This window comes from Mobula hypostoma, chromosome 2 (genome assembly GCF_963921235.1).
Source record: "Mobula hypostoma chromosome 2, sMobHyp1.1, whole genome shotgun sequence".
NCBI classification, from domain to species: domain Eukaryota; kingdom Metazoa; phylum Chordata; class Chondrichthyes; order Myliobatiformes; family Myliobatidae; genus Mobula; species Mobula hypostoma.
Window position 1 is genome coordinate 38,883,624 of NC_086098.1, and position 23,022 is coordinate 38,906,645.

Sequence of the window (23,022 nt, forward strand, 5' to 3'; positions counted from 1 at the left end):
ATTATGCACAGTGTCCCCTTAAGATCATTTTAGTATAACTTCTCAATTTTTCTGTTCTACATCTCTGGGAATAAACAGGTACACTTTCTCTTTGAGTTATGCAATTCTCAGTTTAGACCGCCTTGCCACTCCTACATTTTGATGTTACCCACAAAATTTCAGTGATCAAATTGTACTTGCACTTGCATCACAGCAAGTGAATTGCAACTTGTTAATTCTTTCAATGCTAAATTTATCTAGAGAATAGCATTTATTTTTTGGCATTCCCCTGTCAATTAGTCAAGATTGTTGTACAGGTTTAAAAACTAATTTATCAAAAGGATCAGTGAATTAGCTGACCTTATCTGAAGGGGGCTAGAATTTAAGAGTAGTACCATATGACAAATACAAATACTGAGGCTGGGGAACCTCAAAGATTAACACGTTAAAATCAGGAATTTTGGGGAATTAAATAATTATGTTCTTGTCACTTGTCTTATAGCAATCTGATAATATCAATATCATACACAGGACAATAGGCAACCACTCATTAAGTTCATCTGCCATTTCTATGTCCCCCATTGCTACCTCACGAGCAAGGGAAGCTAAGGACTGCATAAAAGCCAAGGAAAGGGAATATACGGTAGCAAGAGTGAGCAGGAAGTTGAATGATTGGGAAGCTTTTAAAATCATCAAAATGCAATTAAAAAAGAAGGGAGAAGATGAAATATGAGGTCAAACTAGCCAATAATATAAAGCAGGATACTAAAAGTTTTTTTCAGTTATATAAGGAGTAAAAGGGAGGTGAAAGTTGATACTGGACGACTGGAAAATGATGCTCGTGAGGTAGTAATGGGGGACAAAGAAACAGCAGATGAATTTAATGGGTACTTTGCATCAATCTTCACTGTGGAAGACACAAGCAGTGTGCCAGAGGTCCGTGAGTATCAGGGAGCATGAGTGAGTGCCATTGCTATGACAAAGGAAAAAGTGCTAGGCAAACTGAAAGGTGGATAAGTCATCTGGACCAGATGGACTACATCCCAGGGTCCTGAGAGAGGTTGCTGAAGAGATAACGGATGCATTGGTCATGATCTTTCAAGAATCGCTTGATTCTGGCATGGTTCCAGAGGACTGGAAAATTGCGTCATTCCATTCTTTAAGAAGGGAGGAAAATGGAAAAAAAGGAAATTGTAGGCCATTTAGCCTAAGTTCAGTGGTTGGAAAAGTGTTGGAGTCTATTATTCAGGATGAGGTTTCAGGGTACTTGGAGACTAATGATAAAATAAGTCAAAATCAGCATGGTTTCCGTAAAGAGAAATCTTGTCTGCCAAATCTGTTAGAGTTCTTTGAGGAAGTAACAAGCAGGGTAGACAAAGGAGAGGTAGTGGATGTCATTTACTTGGATTTTCAGAATGCATTTGATAAGGTGCTGCGCATAAGGCTGTTTAAAGGCTTTTGACAAGGTCCCACATAGGAGATTAGTGTGCAAACTTAAAGCACACGGTATTGGGGGTAAGGTATTGGTGTGGGTGGAGAATTGGTTAGCAGACAGGAAGCAAAGAGTGGGAATAAACGGGACCTTTTCAGAATGGCAGGCGGTGACTAGTGGGGTACCGCAAGGCTCAGTGCTGGGACCCCAGTTGTTTACAATATATATTAATGACTTGGATGAGGGAATTAAATGCAGCATCTCCAAGTTTGCGGATGACACGAAGCTGGGTGGCAGTGTTAGCAGTGAGGAGGATGCTAAGAGGATGCAGGGTGACTTGGATAGGTTGGGTGAGTGGGCAAACTCATGGCAGATGCAATTTAATGTGGATAAATGTGAAGTTATCCACTTTGGTGGCAAAAATAGGAAAACAGATTATTATCTGAATGGTGGCCGATTAGGAAAAGGGGAGGTGCAACGAGACCTGGGTGTCATTATACACCAGTCATTGAAAGTGGGCATGCAGGTACAGCAGGCGGTGAAAAAGGCGAACGGTATGCTGGCATTTATAGCGAGAGGATTCGAGTACAGGAGCAGGGAGGTACTACTGCAGTTGTACAAGGCCTTGGTGAGACCACACCTGGAGTATTGTGTGCAGTTTTGGTCCCCTAATCTGAGGAAAGACATCTTTGCCATAGAGGGAGTACAAAGAAGGTTCACCAGATTGATTCCTGGGATGGCAGGTCTTTCATATGAAGAAAGACTGGATGAACTGGGCTTGTACTCGTTGGAATTTAGAAGATTGAGGGGGGATCTGATTGAAACGTATAAGATCCTAAAGGGATTGGACAGGCTAGATGCAGGAAGATTGTTCCCGATGTTGGGGAGGTCTAGAACGAGGGGTCACAGTTTGAGGATAGAGGGGAAGCCTTTTAGGACCGAGGTTAGGAAAAACTTCTTCACACAGAGAGTGGTGAATCTGTGGAATTCTCTGCCACAGCAAACTGTTGAGGCCAGTTCATTAGCTATGTTTAAAAGGAAGTTAGATATGGCCCTTGTGGCTACAGGGGTCAGGGGGTATGGAGGGAAGGCTGGGTTCTGAGTTGGATGATCAGCCATGATCATAATAAATGGCGGTGCAGGCTCGAAGGGCCGAATGGCCTACTCCTGCACCTATTTAAATAAAAAAATAAAAAATAAATAAAAAATCCTATAGTGTTACAGTAAAGATACTGGCATGGATAGAGGAATGTCTGACAGGCAGGAGGCAGCGAGAGGGAATAACAGGGCCCTTTTCTGGTTGGCTGCCAATGGCTAGTGGTGTTCCTCAGGGGTCAGTATTGGGACCGCTACTTTTCACATTGTTAATCAATGATTTGGATAATGGAATTGATGACTTTGTGACAAAGTTTGCAGATGATACGAAGATAAGTGGAGGGGCAGATGGTGCTGTGGAAGTAATGCAATTGCAGCAGGACTTAGACAAATTGGAAGAATGGGCAAAAAAAGTGGAAGATGGAATACAGTGTTGGGAAATGTATGATAATGCATTTTGGTAAGAGGAACAATAGAGTGGACTATTTTCTAAATGGGGAGAAGGTTCAAACATCAGAGGTGCAGAGGGACTTTGGAGTCCTCGTGCAAGACTCCCAGAAGGTTAATTCAGAGGTTGGGCCGGTGGTAAAGAAAGCAAATGCAATGTTGGTAACTTATTTCAAGGGGAATAGAATATAAAAGCAAGAAGATAATGCTGAAGCTTTGTAAGACACTAGTCAGGCTGCATTTGGAGTATTGTTAAACAGTTTTGGGTGCCATATCTCAGAAAGGATGTGTTGTCATTGGAGAGAGTCCAGAGGAGATTCATGAGGATGATTCCGGGAATGAAAGCAAAGACCTGCCAAACGTTGAAAGGACTGGATAGGGTGGGTGTGGAGAGGATGTTTCCTCTGGTGGGGGTATCGAGAACTAGAGGTTACAGCCTCGAAACTGAGGGATGACCTTTTAGAACAGAAGTAAGGAAGAATTGTTTTAGCCACAGAGTAGTGAATCTGTGGAATGCTCTGTCATAGGCTGCGGTGGAAGACAAGTCCATGGGAATATTTAAGGCGGAAGATGATAATTTCCTGATCAGTCAGGGCATCAAAGGATATGGCGAGAAGCCAGGTGTATGGGGGATCAGCCATGATGGAATGGTGGAGCAGCCTCGATGGGCTAAATAGCCTAATTATGCTTCTTTGTCTTATGGTCTTCTGGTCAAGGGAGAGGAGAAAATAAACAATAGAACAACCAGAGGCAGAGCTGCAAGGCTGAACTAACACCCAGATTTAGTTGAACCATCAAGAAGGCATGTGAGCTAGGAACTGAGTAACACCACTGGTATTTGTCCAAAGGATTAGCTTGTAATCGCATAGATTTACAGTCCAAAAATGGGGTAAGAGAGTTCCAGAGAGTAAAACAGAGGCAAACTTACCAAGTGGTGTTGTTTGGGCTCCAAGTGATTGGGCTGGTTGTTCTGACTTCACTACTAATTTGAATCCATTTTAAAGTAAAATGATAACCACGTGTGGAGATTTTTGTTGATTGGAAGGGAAAGACCTAGATAACAGAAGACTACAGACAAACTCCCTTTTAGCTTAGGCAGTTGTACAGATAGAGAATGCATCTGTAATACTTATCAAAATCATCTTGATTTTGGCCTGTGGACGATCAACGAACAAATGTAATAGCATTTTAGAGAAAATGAGAGTCTTGGGAAATAGTTAAACAAATCACTTAGACTCTTGCTAGTTGTATAAAAAAATGCTGGAATTAATTACCAAGGAAGAAACTGTCGAACAATTGATAAACAATATGATTAGACAGAACCCAAGTGGTTTTATAACAGGAATTAACGTCTGACAAATTTAACTTTTTAATCGTGAAGCGGAGTGAAATAAAATTTACTTTCTCAATATTTCCATGCATGCACTATGTTCAAGCTGTGTTCTTTCCTGTTTGCAGCCCGCTTATAAAATTGCAGATCCTATCTCTACATTCTTCTTTTCTATTTTCGTTCTGGGTACGACTATCACTATCTTAAAGGATGTGTTCCGTGTACTGATGGAAGGTAGGACCTATTTCAATACTCTTTGCTTCAAAATATATAATTTATTCATTAACCACATCATATCTTTGAAAATGAAACATAAAATATACCATCAATTATCTATTTATTTTTGAAATATTGCTGTCATTTGTATTCACCTCATTGAATAATATGTGTATGGAAGTCTGCTAATGGATTACAAGCACAAAAGCTTAGAGTATCATTTGCTTCCAAATTGGAGCGTTATTCAAGGGCTGTATAGATCTCTGGCTTGGCCACTATTTATTGTCTACCTTAATACCCTGAACTGAATGCCTGACAGATAGAAGTCTGGCCGCAGTGCTGTGATTCTGGGTCATCTATAGGGCAGACTGAGTGTGGAACACAGATTTCCTTTCCAAGGTGATTGTTGAACCAGATGATTTTTTGTGACAATCCATTATTTCTCTGGTTTTCATTACTGACAGTAGCTTGTCATGCAAGTTTTATTAGTTTTTTGAATTTAACTCTTCAGCTGTTATTTGTGGACTTCACGCATTTCCAGTTCACTGGTCTGAGCCTCTCTGCATAGCATCCTAGTAATTTCAATAACCTGTAGTGTTACCCCAAATGCTGTTCTTAGTGTAACTGTTCACCATTACTTTCTGGGGGTCACAAATGACCGGAAACACAACTTGACCAGACATATACTATAGTAGCAAGAGCAGGTCTGTGGTTCCTTGTGAAAACTGACACCCCAAGACCATAGAACATAGAACAGTACAGCTTAGGAACAAATCATTCGGCTCACAGTGTTGTGCTGAACCAGCTAAGACACAAATCAAAAACACTCGAGCAGTAATCCCTCCTACCTACGCCATGTCCGTACCCCTTTACCCTCCTTATATCCATGTGCCTATCCAAATGTCTCTTAAAAGCCTCTAATGTATTTGCCTCTTCCACCATATCAGGCAGCACATTCCAGGCATCCACCACTCTCTGGTTTAAAAAAAACTTACACCTCACCCTCCCTCCCCCGAACCTACCCCCTCTTCCCTTCGGTACATGCCCTCTGCTATTCGACATTCTAACCCTGGGAAACAGATACTCTGCCCACTCTACCTATGCCTCACATAATCTTGTAAACATCTAGCAGATCTCCCCTCAGCTCCAGAGAAAACAACTCAAGTTTATTCAGCCTCACGTGAGGGCACATGCCCTCTAAACCAGGCAGCATCCTGGTAAACCTCTTCTGCACCCTCTCCAAAGCCCCAACATCCTTTCAATAGGGAGACCAGAACTGTACACAATACTCCAGATGTAGCCTAACCTGAGTTTTACTAAGTTGCAACATTTGAACTCCTGACGTTTGAACTCAATGCTTCGACTAATAAAAACAAGCATTCCATAAGCCTTCTTAATCACCTTATTGACCTGTGCAGCCACTTTCAAGGAGCTCTGAACTTGGATCCCCAGATCCCTCTGCTCAGCAACACTTTTAGGGACCCTGCCCTTAACAGTGTACTATCTCCTTGCAATTGCCCTACTGAGGTGCAATACCTCACATTTATCTGGGTTAGACTCCATCTGCCTCTTTCAGCCCATATCTGGAACTGGTCAATATCGTGCTGTATTCTTTGCCAGTCTTCTACACTATCCATAACTCCACCGATCTTGGTATCATCTGCAAATTTACTAACCCACCCATCTAAATTTTAATCCAGGTCATTTATATACATTGCAGATAGCAGAGGTCCCAGCACAGATCACTGCGGAACTCCATTAATTCCAGATCTCCAGCTAGAATAAGTCCCTTCAACCATTACCAACTGTCTTCTTTGCACAAGGCAGCCAATTCGCCATGGATCCTATGCTGCTTAATCTTCTGGATTAGCCTCCCATGAGGGACTTTGTCAAATGCCTTCCTAAAATCCATGTAGACAACATCCACTGCCCTACCGTCATCAATCTCTCTCATCACCTTGTCCAAAAACTCCATCAGGTTGGTAAAGCACAACCTGCCACACACAAAGCGATGCTGGCTCTCCTAATTAGGCCATGGGTTTCCAAATATTCATGTATCCTACCCCCAAGAAGTTTCTCCTGCAGTTTCCCTACAACTGACGTGAGACTCACCGGTCTATATTTGCAGGATTTCCCCTTGTTCTCTTCTTAAACAGAGGTACAACATTAATCAATCACCAGTCCTCCAGGACCTTGCCTGCGGCTAGAGAGGACATTAAGATACTGGTCAAGGGCCCAGAAATATGGTCTCTTCCCTCCTTCAGTAATCTGGGGTAAATCCCATTAAGCCCTGGGGATTTATCCACCTTAATACTCCCTAAGAGGCCCAGCTCTTCCTTCTCTTTGACCTCTAAACGCCCTAACATGTTTATACACTCAGCACTGATCTCCTGGTCCTCCAGATTCTTTCGTTTGGTCAATACTGAACCAAAGTACTTCTCTGCATCCAAGCAAATGTTGCCCCCCTTTATCCTTAAGTGGTCTCACTCTCTCTCTAGTTATCCATTTACTCTTGATGTATGTATAGAATGCCTTGGGATTCACCTTAATCCTAAATTCATCACCTCTCTGGACATTCAAGTTCTCTTATCTTTCCATCCCCATCCTTCCCTCTAACAGGAAACTTACCTGTACTCTGTACAATTGTTCTTTAAGTACCCTCTATATATCTGATGTGGATTTGCCAGAGAAAAGGTGTTCCCCATCAACTCTTCTTAGTTCCTGCCAAATTCCCTCATATTTTGCCCTACTCCAATTTAAAACTCTTCCCCCAAAGAATGTATCTATCCTTATCTATGTCTATCCTAAAAGATAAAGAGTTATGGTCACTGTTCCCTAACTGTTCACCCACTGAAAAGTCAATCTCCTGGCCAGGCTCATTACCCAACACTAGGTCCAGTATGGCCCCTCCTCTCATTGGACCGTCTACATATTGATTTAAGAAAACTTCCTGGATACACTTAACAAATTCAGCCCCGTCTAAGCCTCTTACACTAAGGTGGTCTCTATTTTTATTTGGGTGGTTGAAATCTCCCATGACAACAGTCCTATTTTCACAAAATTCCCTTAATTGCATTACATGTCTGTTGCTCAGTGTCTTGGTGGCTATTAGGGGGTCTGCAGTACAATCCCATCAGTTGATTGCACCGTTCCTATTCCTGAGTTCCACCCAAATTGTGTCTGACCTCTCTATTGTTTCCTCTGGGTGCAGTGTGACATTGTCCCTGATTAGTAGTGCAACTCCACCCCCTCTTTTACCTCCACCTCTATCTTTTCTAAAACTTCAAAAGCCTGGTATATTAATCACTCGTTCTTCCTCCTCTCTCAACCAAGTTTCAGTCATGTCTACAACATCATAGTTCCATGTACTGATCCATGCTCTAAGCTCACTGTGTTTACCCATAATGCTCCTTGCATTAAAATACAGACACTGCAAACTATCTGACCCATCATACCCTGTTATTTGAATTTTGCCTTTCAATACTTTTCCTGACAGCTACCTTCCAGTTTGATCCTTCCCTTCCTGAGCTGGTGCTCCAGTTCCCAGCCCCCTGCAAGACTAGCTTAAACTCTCTGAAGTAGCATCAGAAAACTGCCTGGCCGGGATTTTGGTACCCCTCCAGTTCAGGTGCAACCCCTCCCTCTTGTACAGGTGCAAACCCCTCCCTCTTGTACAGGTCAACCCCTCCCTCTGTGGAGGTCACTCTGTAAGGAGCACAGTAGTGGTTGATGAAAGAGGCTCATCATCGCCTTGTGAAGGGCAATTAGGATTGGGTCTAAATAATTGCCGTTCCCCCTTCACCTTTGAGGACATCCTGTGTGATGGAATGGTCGTTCCCTACCTTGATGAATGCGACTCCAGCAACTGATAAGAAGTTGAAGAGCATCCAGGACAAAGCCTAATTGATTGGCTCTTCAGCCACCATTCAAAACATTTATTCTATGTAGTATTAGTGTATAGTGTTTACCATGTAAAAATAGACTACAGTTATTTACCTACTTTTGAGAGTACCACTCAAACCTGGCTTACTAGAGATGAGCATAAACTAGGAAATTAACAGAATTCTTTTAAATGCCGATATTGAAACAAATCTGTTGCCCGTCTCTGCCCTTGACAATGTAGTAATGAATTGGTTTCTTGGACAGCTGCCCTCCTGGTGTAGTTACTCCCACAGTGCTGATGGGTGGGGTGATCCAGGATTCAGATTCAGAGTCCAAGCACTGACAGCTGAAATAAAAGAATATCTCACACTATATCGCCACAAACTCTAAAGCTGTCAAAATTGAGAGGAACAATAGAATTCTATTTTAAGCTAGTGGCTGGTTTATCATGAGATTGCTATTGTGCCAAATTGTAGAACCTGCTGCAGGCAGAAATTGCTTTTTCTCAACTGCAGTTTCAGAAGAATAAAGAACTTTTTGTTTTACTTGCCTCATGAAAAATTACAGTAGGGAATTTCTTATTGCTGCCAATTTGAATAATCTTTGTTCTTATGCTTTAAAATAACACAATAAAGCTAAACCTGTTGTTCACTCGTAGGTACCCCTAAAGGTCTGGACTTTAATTCAGTGAAGGAAGTTCTTCTTTCTGTTAGAGGAGTGAAAGCTGTTCACAATCTCCAGCTCTGGGCTCTGACACTGAACCAGCCTCTGCTATCTGTTCATATTGCTATAGGTGAGTGAAGCAATAATCATATTTACTAAGCATCATTTAATATTTGCTTGCATCATGCACTGGGATGCTCTCTTCAGTTTCCTGATGAGGTAACCGTAGCCTTTGGCCAGGAGCAGATGTTGTCAGGTGGTGCACAACCTTCACTGAGTGTTTCAACCTTTAACCACTACACTCCCCAGTTAGCAGGTCAGCAATGGTGGCTAAGTCACTGCCCATCTGCTCCTGACTTCCAGCTCAACTCCCCACACCTGCTCCCTTTCCAGCAAAAGGCTCTTTCTGCTTCCTCCCCCATCCTGCGAGCTGCTTGGTTCTTGATCTTTTCATCAAGGCCCAGCGCAGACAGCAACCTCCATGCCAACCTTGCTGGGATCCCTCTGCAGCTGATCTCCACGGGGAATAGACACGCCTGCCATCCTTTGTCCTCGCACTCCGAAGCTGTGAATCTGTGGAATGCTCTGCCTCAGAAGGCAGTGGAGGCCAATTCTCTGGATGCTTTCAAGAAAGAGTTAGATAGAGCTCTTAAAGATAGTGGAGTTGAGGGATATGGGGAGAAGGCAGGAATGGGGTACTGATTGTGGATGATCAGCCATGATCACAGCGAATGGCGGTGCTGGCTCGAAGGGCCGAATGGCCTACTCCTGCACCTATTGTCTATTGTCTATAACTCCTAGACTAAGGGCTGGTACGTCAGGGCCATCCTCTCGTGAGTCTCCTCGCATCCTTCCTCCCATGGTACTGTGAGCTCCACCAGGATGATTTCCTTGTCTTCAGTGGACCACAGTATGATGTCTGGTCGAAGTGTGGTTTGCACCACCTCTGAAAACTGCAGCTTCCTCCCCACATCGACCCTCATCTCCCATGATTTGGCACTTTGCAGCAGATTGGATTTAGGCCTTGTTGATATGACTGGTGTGGCCCTCTCCTTGATGACAATGACTGCCCTGTTTGCCTCTCTGCCAGCTGGACTCTCTTTACACCTCTCCCACCCCAGTGTGTCAGGAAGGGACAGCAGGACCTTGTCGTGGTGTCACCTTTACCCTCCTTGTGTTAAAGCTGTTTTGCATCCTGACAGTATTTGTGCCAGTGAACCCCGCTGACCACAAACCTTGCTGTTAGGGTCCTCTCTCATCCCCGATGTGTGTAGTTGTGATGGTGCAAGGGGAGTGTTATACACGGGCTACAGGAGGAAAGAAATGTGGAGGGGCTCTAGCCTTCAAAGCTCTGCCCAAACGATATTGTGCTTGGGAAGATCCCATTTCATCCAGGCACCCTGTGACACCACCCCCCCAACTCCATTACCTCCAATAACCGCCTTTCGTCCTCACAATTCCACACCTCTGCCTGGATCATGTCACGCCTATCCCTTGCACTGGCACTCCCCCGTCATTGGAAATATGCCGAGCCGAGGCCTTACCATCCCAGGCATGAGTTACCGCCAATGTCTCTCAACTGCAGGGAGTTCACTGCTGGTCTTTGGCCAAGTTGGCAGCCATCTTTTGGCTCGATCTTCTTGTGACTCCGGACTGGTTTACTAGTTTGTCATCAAAGCCCCTCCGTGTTAACACAACCCTACACTTAGCCACCTTGAACTCCTGCATTACCGATGTCATGCCTATCCCTTGCACTTGCAAAATATGTTTCTATTTAGATCTGAAACATTTTTCATTGTGAGATATTTTTAGTGTTCATTACTACCATTAATCATATTATTTATTTTTCTTACATATGTGACTTCCAAAGAGATGCAAATTCAGATCAACGGAATGTTCTAGAAGTCAACATCAGATTGTGTAAAATGAGGCAAAGAGGCTTGAGGCAAATGTGTGTAAAGCAATGGTCTAACTCAAAATTTCTCCCAACTGACTGGTGAATTAAAGAAACTATTTAGTACCAAAAAGATGGCTTTTTTGTACCAGCAGTGGGCAAAACTAACACTGCAGTTTTTTAAAAAAAAACGAAAATCAAATAAACAAGTAACAAATAGATTTCTAATTCTGTGGACCATCTTCACAATGGTTTTCTGGTAATTATACTGTTGCTATTACAGAAGAGAATGCAGATGCTCAAGCTGTGCTGAAGGATGCCACTGAAATCCTTCGAAGCAAGTTTTCCTTCCACACCACAACAATCCAAGTTGAAAAGTTCTCAGAGGATATGTTAGACTGCAGCCAGTGTCGAGATCCAAAAGACTGAGATTTTCAAATTCCAGATCCCAGGAGGTGCCATTCGTTGTTGTGTTGTACATTTGTCTCTGTATTTTACATGATTTCCAAAAATCTAGGATAGCTTCCAAGAGCATTGAAATTGACAATTTGAGTATAGGACTTAAACACTCTCTGCAAAGCAAAAACTCAATGGAAGTGCATCAAGAGAATGGACAGTTAGGCCGAATTATTCCTGATTGAGTAGAAACCTCCCTGGCCAGAGACCAAACTAGTTTACTTTTGATATTTCAGGAGTGGGGGCTCAATACAGAACTAATTGAAGTTTAATAATTCTTGGTAAGTAATATTTGGCCTGGGCTTTCCTGAAAAGCACTTGTTGCTCTGTGTGCAGCAACAGTCATTCCCTCCCCAAGTATCAGAAAACACAGGACCAACTTGGAACCCTGTGTGCACACATCTGTCTTGACCTCCTGAGATTTGTTCATCAGCAGTTTCCAATGGAGCTCTGAAGTTGGGGAATCCAGTGGTAGAATTGAAATTTCCACTACTCTTTCAGCAATTACATTGAGAAAACCACTTCCAGGTCTGTGCTGGGACTAACCAAGTGTACAATTTTCCAACACCATGTATTTCAGAAAGGAATGGCTACAACAGAGTAAGGAACATTTCAGGTGCTTTATTTCCTTTGAACTACAAACGTTTGTATTTGGTTTGGTTTAACTTAATTTTCATTTTATATAATTTCATTTTTTAATGTTGTTAATAATTTTAATACTTCTAAAGTGGAATGTCGCAGGATTTTTTAAACTGACAGTTGGGAAAGCCAAGGGACGACATAACTTAACCCATTTGTCTAGGTTTTTGTGAAGAAAACTTGTTGCAGCCTTACCACACCTAGACATTTACAGCCATTATTCTTTGTGCTACACTGGGTCTAACCAGTCTGGAACTGGTCTTATCTGGAAGCTGCTGCTTCAAGATCAACTCACAGTAAGCATAAACACACCACAGATTGGTGTGATGAGCGTGGGCAACTTGCTGCTGCCCAGAAATTCCAGGCCATAGGTGTCCCAATAGTCAAAAGTAAAAGAAAGTTAGTTACCTGAACTAAAGAGCAATATTCAAAACAAAGAGACTCAAAGGTTCTTGTTTTGTTCACGATTCACCTTTTGTAGTATTCTCTTACATAACTAGAATCTTATTGAGTTTGATCATCTTAAAAACATACATTGTAGACTTGTATTGGATACAGTTAGCTTTAAATACATTTTTTTTGGGTGGGAATTCGATTCTGACCTACAGCAATGGGAACTGGGTGTAGGGAATGGTTAGAATTGGACCTTGTGTTATCCATTACAATAGGGAGAGGTTTTGTTGTCTGTGGTGCCTTCACAGTAAACTTGTGTTATTTGAAGTATGGAGCACCAATTTTGTTGTCATTAAGTCCTCATGGAAATTTTGAATAATGAAAAGAGGTAAGGGGAGAGGTTTAAATAGATAACTTCATTTTGAAGAATATTATCTTCCAATCTCTTTTCAACTGAGAGATTAAAGTGAGCAAGTATAAATTTAAAAAGGATTGTTTTTCATGGATTCAAAGGTTTACAAGTTGGTAAAAGGAGATTTCTGGCGTGATCCCAAATGTTTCTTGTGTAAGATTCTCAAAAGCACATAGAATAGGTGCAGTGGTAGGTACGTAGTGAAAGGTTAGAGGAAGGCAGCTTGGGCAAGTTGTAGATTACAGAAATAGAATATATGTACAAGCAATAGGTGGGACAGCAAGGATTATTGTTCACACAAATGGCAGTCCACCTTTTACTGATGGAGACTAGGCCAAGGAGCCTTGAACAGCAGGAAGCCATTTCCTAGACTTCTCAGAGTAGCCCAGCCCCAAGAAGGATTCCTGTGACAGGAGTTAGCCTACCGATTAACATCTGAAAAGAGCATGGCGTCTGTTTTTGGGAGCCAAACGAGAGTGGAGGAATTACCCATTTAAATCACATGACTTCTGCTCACCTTTGAGGAAATGGACGCAGTCTCAAAAGTGGCACATTCATGGTCCATTTTTCCTTACAGAAAATGGTTTTCGGTTTTTATGACAACGCATCAGATCTTGAATGGCCAGGTGCTGACCTGGATGGCTACACGTACTTGCCACTTGCACAGTGGATGTCATTACAGGTCATAGGCTGCTGATAGGTCTCTGAAGTAACCTAAATGATGCACCTGAACCTGCAAACTTTTTTGCCTTTGGGCAGGATCATATGAAGTCTAATTAGTGGTAGATCAGAAACCAGTCTAACGTAAACAAATCTGAAAATTACTGTAGTTAAGCCACATTCAAGTTTCACAACAAAATAAGACAACCAGTAAGTCTGCAATTTGAAGGAATTCCTTAAATCAGCCATAATATCGTTCTCCTTTTCTCTCTGTCCAATTCTTTTAAACATTTCATTCAAGAGCTCTTTTTTTTTACAGTATTACCTTTTCCAAATATGTGTTAATATGAAATCCTGCAATTAATGCCAGAACTCAGTCTTAATCTTCACAGCAAGTTTGCTCCCTTTCTCATCAGTGTCCACACACTGTTTTGGAGCAAACAGAATCTAGACTTCCACCTATCACCTCCAGCTTGTACTCCTTCCTCTCCCACTTCCTTATTTTGCTTTTTTCCTCCTTCTTTTCCATTCCTGATGAATGGTCTCGGCCCAAAGCTTCAACTGTTCATTTCCTTCCATTGACGGTTCGTGACCTGCTGCGTTGAACCAGCAGTCTGTGTTCATTGCTCTGAACTACTTCTCCCTTCTTTTCTCACCCATTATTTTAACCTATGTCATCCTAGTGGATTCAAACACAAACAGTGATGAAAACTAAAATTGTCTTCCTGATCCTGCACAATGTGGATTTTCAACTCAGTTTTGGCACAATACACATCTGCAATCTAAATACCATTTTCAGTCAAACCCAAGTCAACACATCTGCAATCTAAAATCAAACCTAAACCAGCTTTGCTCCTGATAACCTGCAAACTCTTTGGAGACAAAACTGAAGGAGATGATTTTCATTAAGTGAGGAAGGTTTTCTTTTTTCTCTTCTGTCATATCTGTCATACCATAAAATTGTATGTTTTTAATAATTACACAGAGTGGCCTTGGAACTTGGAAACTGGCTCATCAGCTCTCTGTGTCCTCCATGCTGACCATCAACCACCCGTTTATACTGATCCCATTTTTTTTATTCTCCCCATTTTCCTTCAACAGCCTTCCTCACCTCCTCTCCCCCCGCCCCCTACCACTCATTGACACGTGCGGGGCTGTTTAGAGCAGCCAGTTGAACTACCAGCCTGCTCGTCTACGGGTTTACGGGATGTGGGAGGAAATCTGATTACCCAGGGAATACCCTTGTGGCCACAGGGAGAACATGCGAATGCTACACAGACAGCACCCAAGCTCAGGTGTCTGGTGCTGAGAGGCAGTAGCTCTGCTACCTATCCCACTTCGTTGTGGGTACAGCACATACTGGGTCTACTCAGTTATTTGCAAGGGGGAGAAACAGGACACTGTAAACTGTATTGTAAAATTTCATCAGGCTCCTGGTAAGTTTTCTGAAAGAAGATCAAGATGTATATATTTTTCTTTGTTTACCAAATCAGATTCACCATAGAATTTACTATGATTATACTTCTTGGTTCAAAAAAAGAATGAATAATCCAAGCTGTACTTTAAAATAAGCTTCATGAAATTGACTTACCAAATAATGGAGCAAACCAGCCTGAATTTTACCTGTTCTGACAGCAAAGCTGTTGGCAACGGATCACTGCATCACACAAATGTGATTGACACCGATGTTCCTCAGGGTATTAAGCCCTTTCCCACCTCCTTGTTCCAATAATGATCTGCCAAAAGTCTGTACTCATTTAGAAGTCTATTTATAAACAGATAACACTGTTTTTCATCCCAAATCCACGAAGAATATGGTTAGTGATTGAATGATCTAATACTGAATATAGAAAAATAACCTTTGACAATTTACCTCCAGTTATTGCCTTACCAAGGCTAATTATTCTGTGGTGTTTAGTTGAGAATAGTGGACCAAAATAGGAATTTAAGGATGCACTTTGACAATATGTTTTATTTAAAGGAATATTGAATTTAAGAGTGCAGTTATACTGGTAGGTTTCCAGTTTGCAGCAACGCTTAAGTGACCATTAACACACAAGATAAAAATCCTCATCCAGGATAAATAGTTTGAGAACCCTGAGGGATGTCACCTTACATCAGCTGGCCTCAATGCACATGAAACCTCATTTACAGAGATCACTTTATTATTGAAAGTTGGGTTGGGAATAGATGCTGGGGTGGGGGGGAAAGAAGAGGCTGGTTCAAGAACAAGACTCCTTCACAGTCCAAACTACTAAAGTGCCAAAATGTAAAAGTGCCTTAAGGGTAGCCACAATGGAAATCTATGGGTTTCAGAACAACTGCAGCAGTCGTAATAATATTTATATGAATAGAGCTTTATGCAACTCCGTTTTCAATAAGGTCTGGGCAGCTTCTTACTTGAATGGATGGTCACTGAAATTTTAGCCATGTACTGCACATATTTTTGAAATCCAGCTCTTCAGATGAATCCTTGTAATAATGCATGTACTGTTGTGCCTTTGTATACCTGTGGATTTTCATATACCTCCTGGTGATAAACCATTGCAAAAGATATTTGTGCTCAGTAGACTATAAAATAGATTTAAAGAACTGTATATAAAAAACTATGAAGATAAGGTTAAGAATTGATAGAAGAGTTTGTGATTTATGATTATCAAACATCTTTATATTCCTTGTCCAGCTTCTTGTCCACAGTAACTTATTTCTGACGCTTGTGTGCCTGTAATGTGTGCATGAGTGTGATTGAGCCAAGTCCCCTGACTGCACCTTATTTTAGATGAAACAAAATGAATTGTACGTCCATTTTTCAAATTACTTCCAGTTGAAGTAATCTAACCGTACATGAGCCATAACTGGGCCGTGAGTTTTAAAGATGAAATATCACAAAAAACTTCACTTAGATCCTGCCCACCAATGATTTATTGATGACGATATAAATAGAAGCACTTAGATTTATATACAACATTTCACAACCTCAGGACGTCTAGTTCATAAACTACTTCAGAATTGTTTGGAAACTATCTACACTGAAAGATTTATTTAAAGCTTTGAGGAACACATTCACAATAAAGCCTCTGTAAAAATATTATTTCATCGTCCCTCTTTTGATAAGGCTACCTTACCGTTCACTATTTCCAGCTGAGACCTCATTCTTCTCCCAAGAAAGCCACTCTACCATCAGCCAATGAGAGCACTTGTTGGGTATATCAGTGGCTTCATTTTTCATTTCTTCTCAGTGAGAAACAGGTTTGCTGCTATTTGCAATAAGCGTTGCATTTGCACGGCCAAGAATGTTAAGTTTTGCATATAATTGTGCCTCTGAATCCAATCCACGATCCATGAAACAGCATTACTATACACACTGAACTATGATGATCCATAGTAAGAATATTTAAACCAAGTGATTTTAAATTTAAAAGCAGCTTTTACTATAGCAAAGTATACTAAAGTATAAAGCAATTCTGAGGATAATAGATGCCTGGATTTTAACAAAATTACCTTTTAAAGTTTTTCATATTTAGTTCCTGTTAGATGACAATCATTGAATTTTTTGTCTACAAATGGTTGATAAATTCCATAGCTAGTTATTAGTTCTAGATTGAATTGCCAATGTGCAATCTATGATAGGTTAATCATTATTATAATTCAAATGTATATGAATATATAATTCAGATATGTAAGAATTTTGTATTACAACCATACATCTATTGCAGTAAAGTACTGGCAGAAGACACCAGGTTTTTGCATCAGATCAGAGCAGAATATCAAAGCAGAATATCAAAGCATTTTGCTGCTTTAGTATCAATTATTTCCCATCTATTACAGTTAAATATGAGCCACACACCAGTGGCCTAATTTGCAGCTGCTCCACCCCACCCCCCATTTTGTGAAAATCTAACCAACAACAGATATTGTTCATTAGACCATAGCATTCATCTAATATGCAATCCAGTTCTGCTTACTTTCATCCAGACACTTGCAATAAATTGTGAAGCAAGAATGAGATTGTGGCAGTGCTGGAGTGGAAATGAATGAAGTTTTTAAGTCCTGAAGGGATTAATTATAGCGTCAAAGAAACCAAGGTCAAACTGTTCAATGTTAATCTATGATAAGCAAAGGTTCACAGTTTATTTCCTCAAATGGAAAAAACTCATAATAAAAAAAATGACCTTTATTGTGAATGGAAAGAAGTTCTTCCATCAGTACTTTATTTGTATGAAAGATTAAACTATTCATTCCCAATATTGACTACAGAGGGAGCACTGGCTTGATCCACAACCTACAGTGTTTTAATGAACTGGCAATGAGGCCAAATGAGATGCTGGAACAACAACAGAAAAGGTTTCAGATTCTCTGGAGGTCCCAAAATTGTGCAACCTAATCACAATGTAATCACTGGTGTTGACAAACACAGCAAAATTACAGATTGCAAATATTAACATAAACAATAAATGAGATTGCTTGGTGGTTGTTCTTGTTGGCAGTGGGAGGTATGCTAATCAATACATTAGTAAGAACAATCTGTACTTCTAAGAATAGTCCATTAATATGTGAAGGAAGAGAGGGAAGCCTTTGTTTTACATCTTATTTGAAATACTACTGCCAGAAGTGTTGCAATCATTTAGCACCATTTTAAACAGTCATCTTAGACTTTATGTGCAACTGAATATTGGGACTTGCTTGCAGAGTTGTTAAGCTTAGAAGCCCGAGTGTTACCACTGAGTTAAATGCATTCCATGGCTGGAGACTGACACTAAACCAAACTCCGTGCAATTTCTTGGATGTTCGGAAACACCTCAGAAATACTGAAGGAAAAATTGGCAAGGTTTTTCTGTGGGGAATAGCTACATGTGTGGGGGTTGCTGTTTTTATCTTATGTCTACATGGGTAGTGGTGCACTACTTCTAATCCGAATGGAAAATGGATGCATCCATGACATTTCAAAAGCATATGCTTACCTTCCTAGAAAGCTAAAAGGTTTTGATCACAAAACTGTTCATCATAAATTCAGGATTTCTAATGATGAGATGCTAAGACAGAACAACTAGTCTAGCCTTACATACTTGCACTGCATACTCAGGACATGTTTAGGACTGGAGCAACAAAGCTGACCTACTTGGCCTAGAACATGGTGAGATACACTTAGTCAATTAATAAAGGTACTGTACAGCATGAAATTTCAATCATGTTTACCATGTCAACTGATAATTGATACAATTTCAACTACTGAGTGCGGTAAAAATTGAGTAGCAGCAGTATCCTGCATGTGATTGTGGATTAGCTTCTGTGCCTACAGTAGAATGAAGTGGTTGAGGAAACAATTAAAAGTGACTGCCACTCTTTAAGAAGCTTCTGAAACAAGGCAAAATGGATCCTGAAATCTGGACATATGGAAATTGGTGTTAACAAGAGTTAAACAGGAGGATGGAGAAGGATGGTAGCATAAGTATGAACTAGTCATCAATGCATGTTAGACAACCGCAATGGTGGAAGCTGCTGAGATCTTCCTTGAAGTACACATAGCAATGTGCAAAATATCTTGGCAAATTGCATCTCGTGGCCTGCCTTATCTAGTATGATCATTATAATATTTATAATTGGCTATTGTTTATTAATGTGCACTATTTAATCCAGTTACACTACATTTAAACAGACCAATAATTTTACTGTACTGTACAGTATTTAGATCAGTTAAGATGCACCATTTCCTGTATGCTATACAATAGTTATGCTCACATTTGAAAGAAATCAGGAACAAGTTCCTATTAATTGAATTACATACACCTAACTTTTTTGTTAAAACACAGTGTACTCAATATTAATTGCCGGCATAATGCATTGAGACCTCCATACAAGAGATGCCTGGTAAAAGTACTTGTAAATTTCAACAATCAAGGCTTCTTGTCCAATATAGAAATAAATCATTTTTCAGTGAAATAAACCGTCTTAATTGATGCTAAAGATTGCAATATGTGATGTTATTTAAGTATAATAAGACAACAAATACCCCATTTTAAACTAAATATTAAGAGTCGAAGTTGTTCATGTTAATCCACCAAACCAGGTTAGTTAAGGAAAAAAAAAGACACTTAAAAAAAAGTTACACACATCAAAGTTGCTGGTGAATGTCAGGACGAAGGGGCTCGGCCTGAAACGTCGACTGTACTTCTTCCTAGAGATGCTGCCTGGCTGCTGCGTTCACCAGCAACTTTGATGTGTGTTGCTTGAATTTCCAGCATCTGCAGAATTCCTCGTGTTTACGTACTTAACAAAAGTTGCTTATTCTTTCTTACAAATCTCAATTAATCTTTTCCAAATTTTGATTTCACATCTCAATTTCATTAAAATGATAATTAAATGTGGTTACCCAGGATAGAATTGTTAAATTTTCAACTATTCACAACTTAGAACATAAAAATTTAAAGCACATTACAGATCCTTTGGCCAACTCGAGAGACTATGTATTTTCCCTTGCGCCTAGCCCTCTGTTTTTCTAAGCTCCATGTACCAAGACCGATCAAAATGGTAATGTAGAAAAGTGGCGGTGGAGTTGTAAAAGAAAAGCAAGGGATATTTGCTGCTATTTTACAGGAGATGCAGATCGTACCCAAGATAGAATACATGTTGCAGAATGTGCCAAGTTCACATCTGGTATCATATTGCCTATTCTAGAGTTTATTAGAAGAAAAGGTGAATTGTTTTTAAAAATGTGGAAGAAATCTACTTTGAATGGATGAAGAATAATTCTCTTCAGATTCGAGCAATCATTCATGTTCAGATGAAGCCGAGTGTCATCGTACATTAGCTCAGTAGAGATAGCTGGTCAAACTCACTAAATTAAGGGATTATTATGTCCTGATCATTTACAGAACTAAAATAAAATCTTCAGCACTTGGAAATATTACAAAGAATTGACAGCAAACAAGTTTACCCCTATATGCTTTGAGACTCTCCACAATTCATCATCTCCACTAATATACATTCCTTTTCCAGCCTCCCTCAAGTGCACATACAGTACATTTGTCTTAATCATGCCATATGACAAAGATCCCAATTTCTTACTTCTCTCAGACTGAAGACGAGGATAATCTCTTCCATAAATTGATAGCTAATCCATTTAAAGATTGATTATGAAAAGTGTGAAATGTCATAAACATCATATAGACAATAGGTGCAGGAGTAGGCCATTCAGCCCTTCAAGCCAGCACCGCCATTCACTGTGATCATGGCTAATCATCCACAATCAGTACCCTGCTCCTGCCTTCTCCCCATGTCCCTTGACTCTGCTATCATTAAGAACAGAGCATATAGTCAGCAGCAGGATCACAGACACAAAATAATAGTCCATTGTGTTGTGAGTCAAGATCCCCGATCATACACCTGTAATGTGCAAGTCCACATTAAAGCACCTCATGGGACAGCTCAACAATATTCTAAGCTGTGATACAGCTCTTTTCCCATAATGCCTGATAAGCATTGAACCTGAATTGTACTTGGATGTTATTGAGCTGCAAAACGCAGTATTACTACAAAACACTACTTTAAAAACCTACTGACCCTTCAAATGAAAGTGTAATTTCTCTAAATAGAAGCTGTTAGAAGCCTGTGAAATAAACCTTTCATATCATGTCACACAATATAACAAATTTTGGGATGGTTAGAATTTACTCACATAAAAACAGGTTGAAGGTAAAAACATGGGTTCAGAAGTTAGATTGAATCATAGTTTATAGCTGGCCTTTGTGAATGCTCATATGAAAATTATGGTGTGAATTTTATGTGTGCTGTGTTGTGTGTAACATATTTGAGGTACAGAGATTTCCCTGTAATAAAGTGTCAAGCTCTACAGGAGCCAATGTTCTTTGTTGTACTGTTTTGTAAATAGAGGTAAATGTTCTTGTTTTATATGTGGGTGAACATGTACACAGGAGTGTTGAACATCAGATGTTGTGTACTTTTGAAATATTTTCATGTCAATAAAAATGACTGCAAACAGAAAACTTTTCCCGTCATTACTTATTAGTCTTGCAATCCACGATGAGACCATTCTTGAGCAATTCAGATTGACTTTTTATGTGTTGGTCATGAATTTTCAATAGATTGTTGTTACAATAAAGACTTAATTTCTCGATGTTTTCACTAGCATTTTTTGAACAATTTTCACCAAACATGTACTTTTCAAATTGCAATTTATCAAATATCTTTGAGGAAAAAAAGTGCATGAAGTGAAATTAAACCCAACATTTATCGTTTTTACAGAGGATATGAAAAGCCAGATGATCAATTGTTTAATATAACTTTTAATAGAAGTGACACATTAAAGCACTTCATGGGACAACTCAACAACATTCCAAGCTGTGATACAGCCCTTTTCTCATTGTGCCTGATAAGGATTGAATCTGAATTGTGCCTACATGTTACAATTTAGTTGGGTCTCTCTAGATGCCAGATGAGGTACATTAACAGCAGCAATAACTACTGAGAATAATTCATCATTCTATGTGTGAACCTAAAAATAAAGAATGCTTTTCCAACTATGCATACTTGGACCATGATAACACTATATACTGGGCCTCCTGATGAAACCTATATCAAGTACATATGTGCAAAGTAGGAAGCCTACTCCCAAGTATATAATAATCTGAAAGATCATTAAGCTTTGAGCATCTAGTTTGTTGCATGGCTCTTAATTGATAGATATGCACCAAGAAGGCTTCCTCTTCCCACATATGCAGGATTCACAACTAAACTTTTAAGAGGATTTGCATAAAAAAGAAAATTGTAGAAAGGACTGTGAACTATGAATATATTTTGTTTTCATCAGAATCCTGGAAGAAATACAGAATCATGGTGAATATACACTTATTACCCAGTACACAACTATGAATCATTTTCTGGGAGGATATTCAAGTATGATCCATCATGAGATGCACAAAATGGAAGAAATGATGCCGATGCAGTATCAAAATTAATTGCATAGCCCTTGAACACAAATCATGCCAGTGACAGGAAAAGACCTTTTCCAACGATCTTCAGGTAACACTGCAAGCTAACATTTTGGAAACAAAGAAAATTAGAAAATGCTGGAAACTCTAAGGGCTGTCAGCTATAATGAAGGATCCCTAACCAGAATTATCAGTTGCTTTTCTTTTCACAGATGCTGACAGACATTATAAACATTTCCAGCAGTTTCTTGAATTTCAATTACTCAGGAAAAGTGGGATCATCTGAATGAGTCACCTTCCTTGTTTCCATTGTTTTAACTCTAAAGATGTCCCAAGCACAGTTAGTATACTAGTCTTATATCAATTCCAATTAATGACAATGGTCTTCAAAGTGACATTGGACAAACAAGGTTTGTATGCATTTCTTGTGATGAGTTTGCATGAATGTTACAACCCAGCCGATTAAAAATAAGGCAAGGTAAGTTAGCTGACCAGAAATGTTGCTACAAAACTTGGTTATCATCTCACAAGTGATCCAGACATCACTCTTCTGGCAGGACTGTGACGATTAGTCAC

General features: G+C 40.1%; 1 protein-coding gene across 4 annotated transcripts in view; it reads left to right on the forward strand.

Moving 5' to 3' along the window:
* slc30a2 (solute carrier family 30 member 2) overlaps positions 1-21,519 on the forward strand; it is a 176,729-nt gene extending 155,210 nt beyond the window's left edge. For 3 of the 4 annotated variants that reach the window (XM_063035835.1, XM_063035843.1, XM_063035817.1), the window contains exons 6-8: positions 4,412-4,517; positions 9,040-9,174; positions 11,222-21,519. In XM_063035835.1, the coding sequence (XP_062891905.1) occupies positions 4,412-4,517; positions 9,040-9,174; positions 11,222-11,367 (387 nt within the window). In that variant the 3' untranslated portion in view covers positions 11,368-21,519. Of the gene's footprint in view, positions 1-4,411; positions 4,518-9,039; positions 9,175-10,914; positions 11,201-11,221 lie in introns of those variants that run through there. The other variant, XM_063035826.1, reaches the window with a different exon arrangement.
* Positions 21,520-23,022: the final 1,503 nt, after the last annotated feature.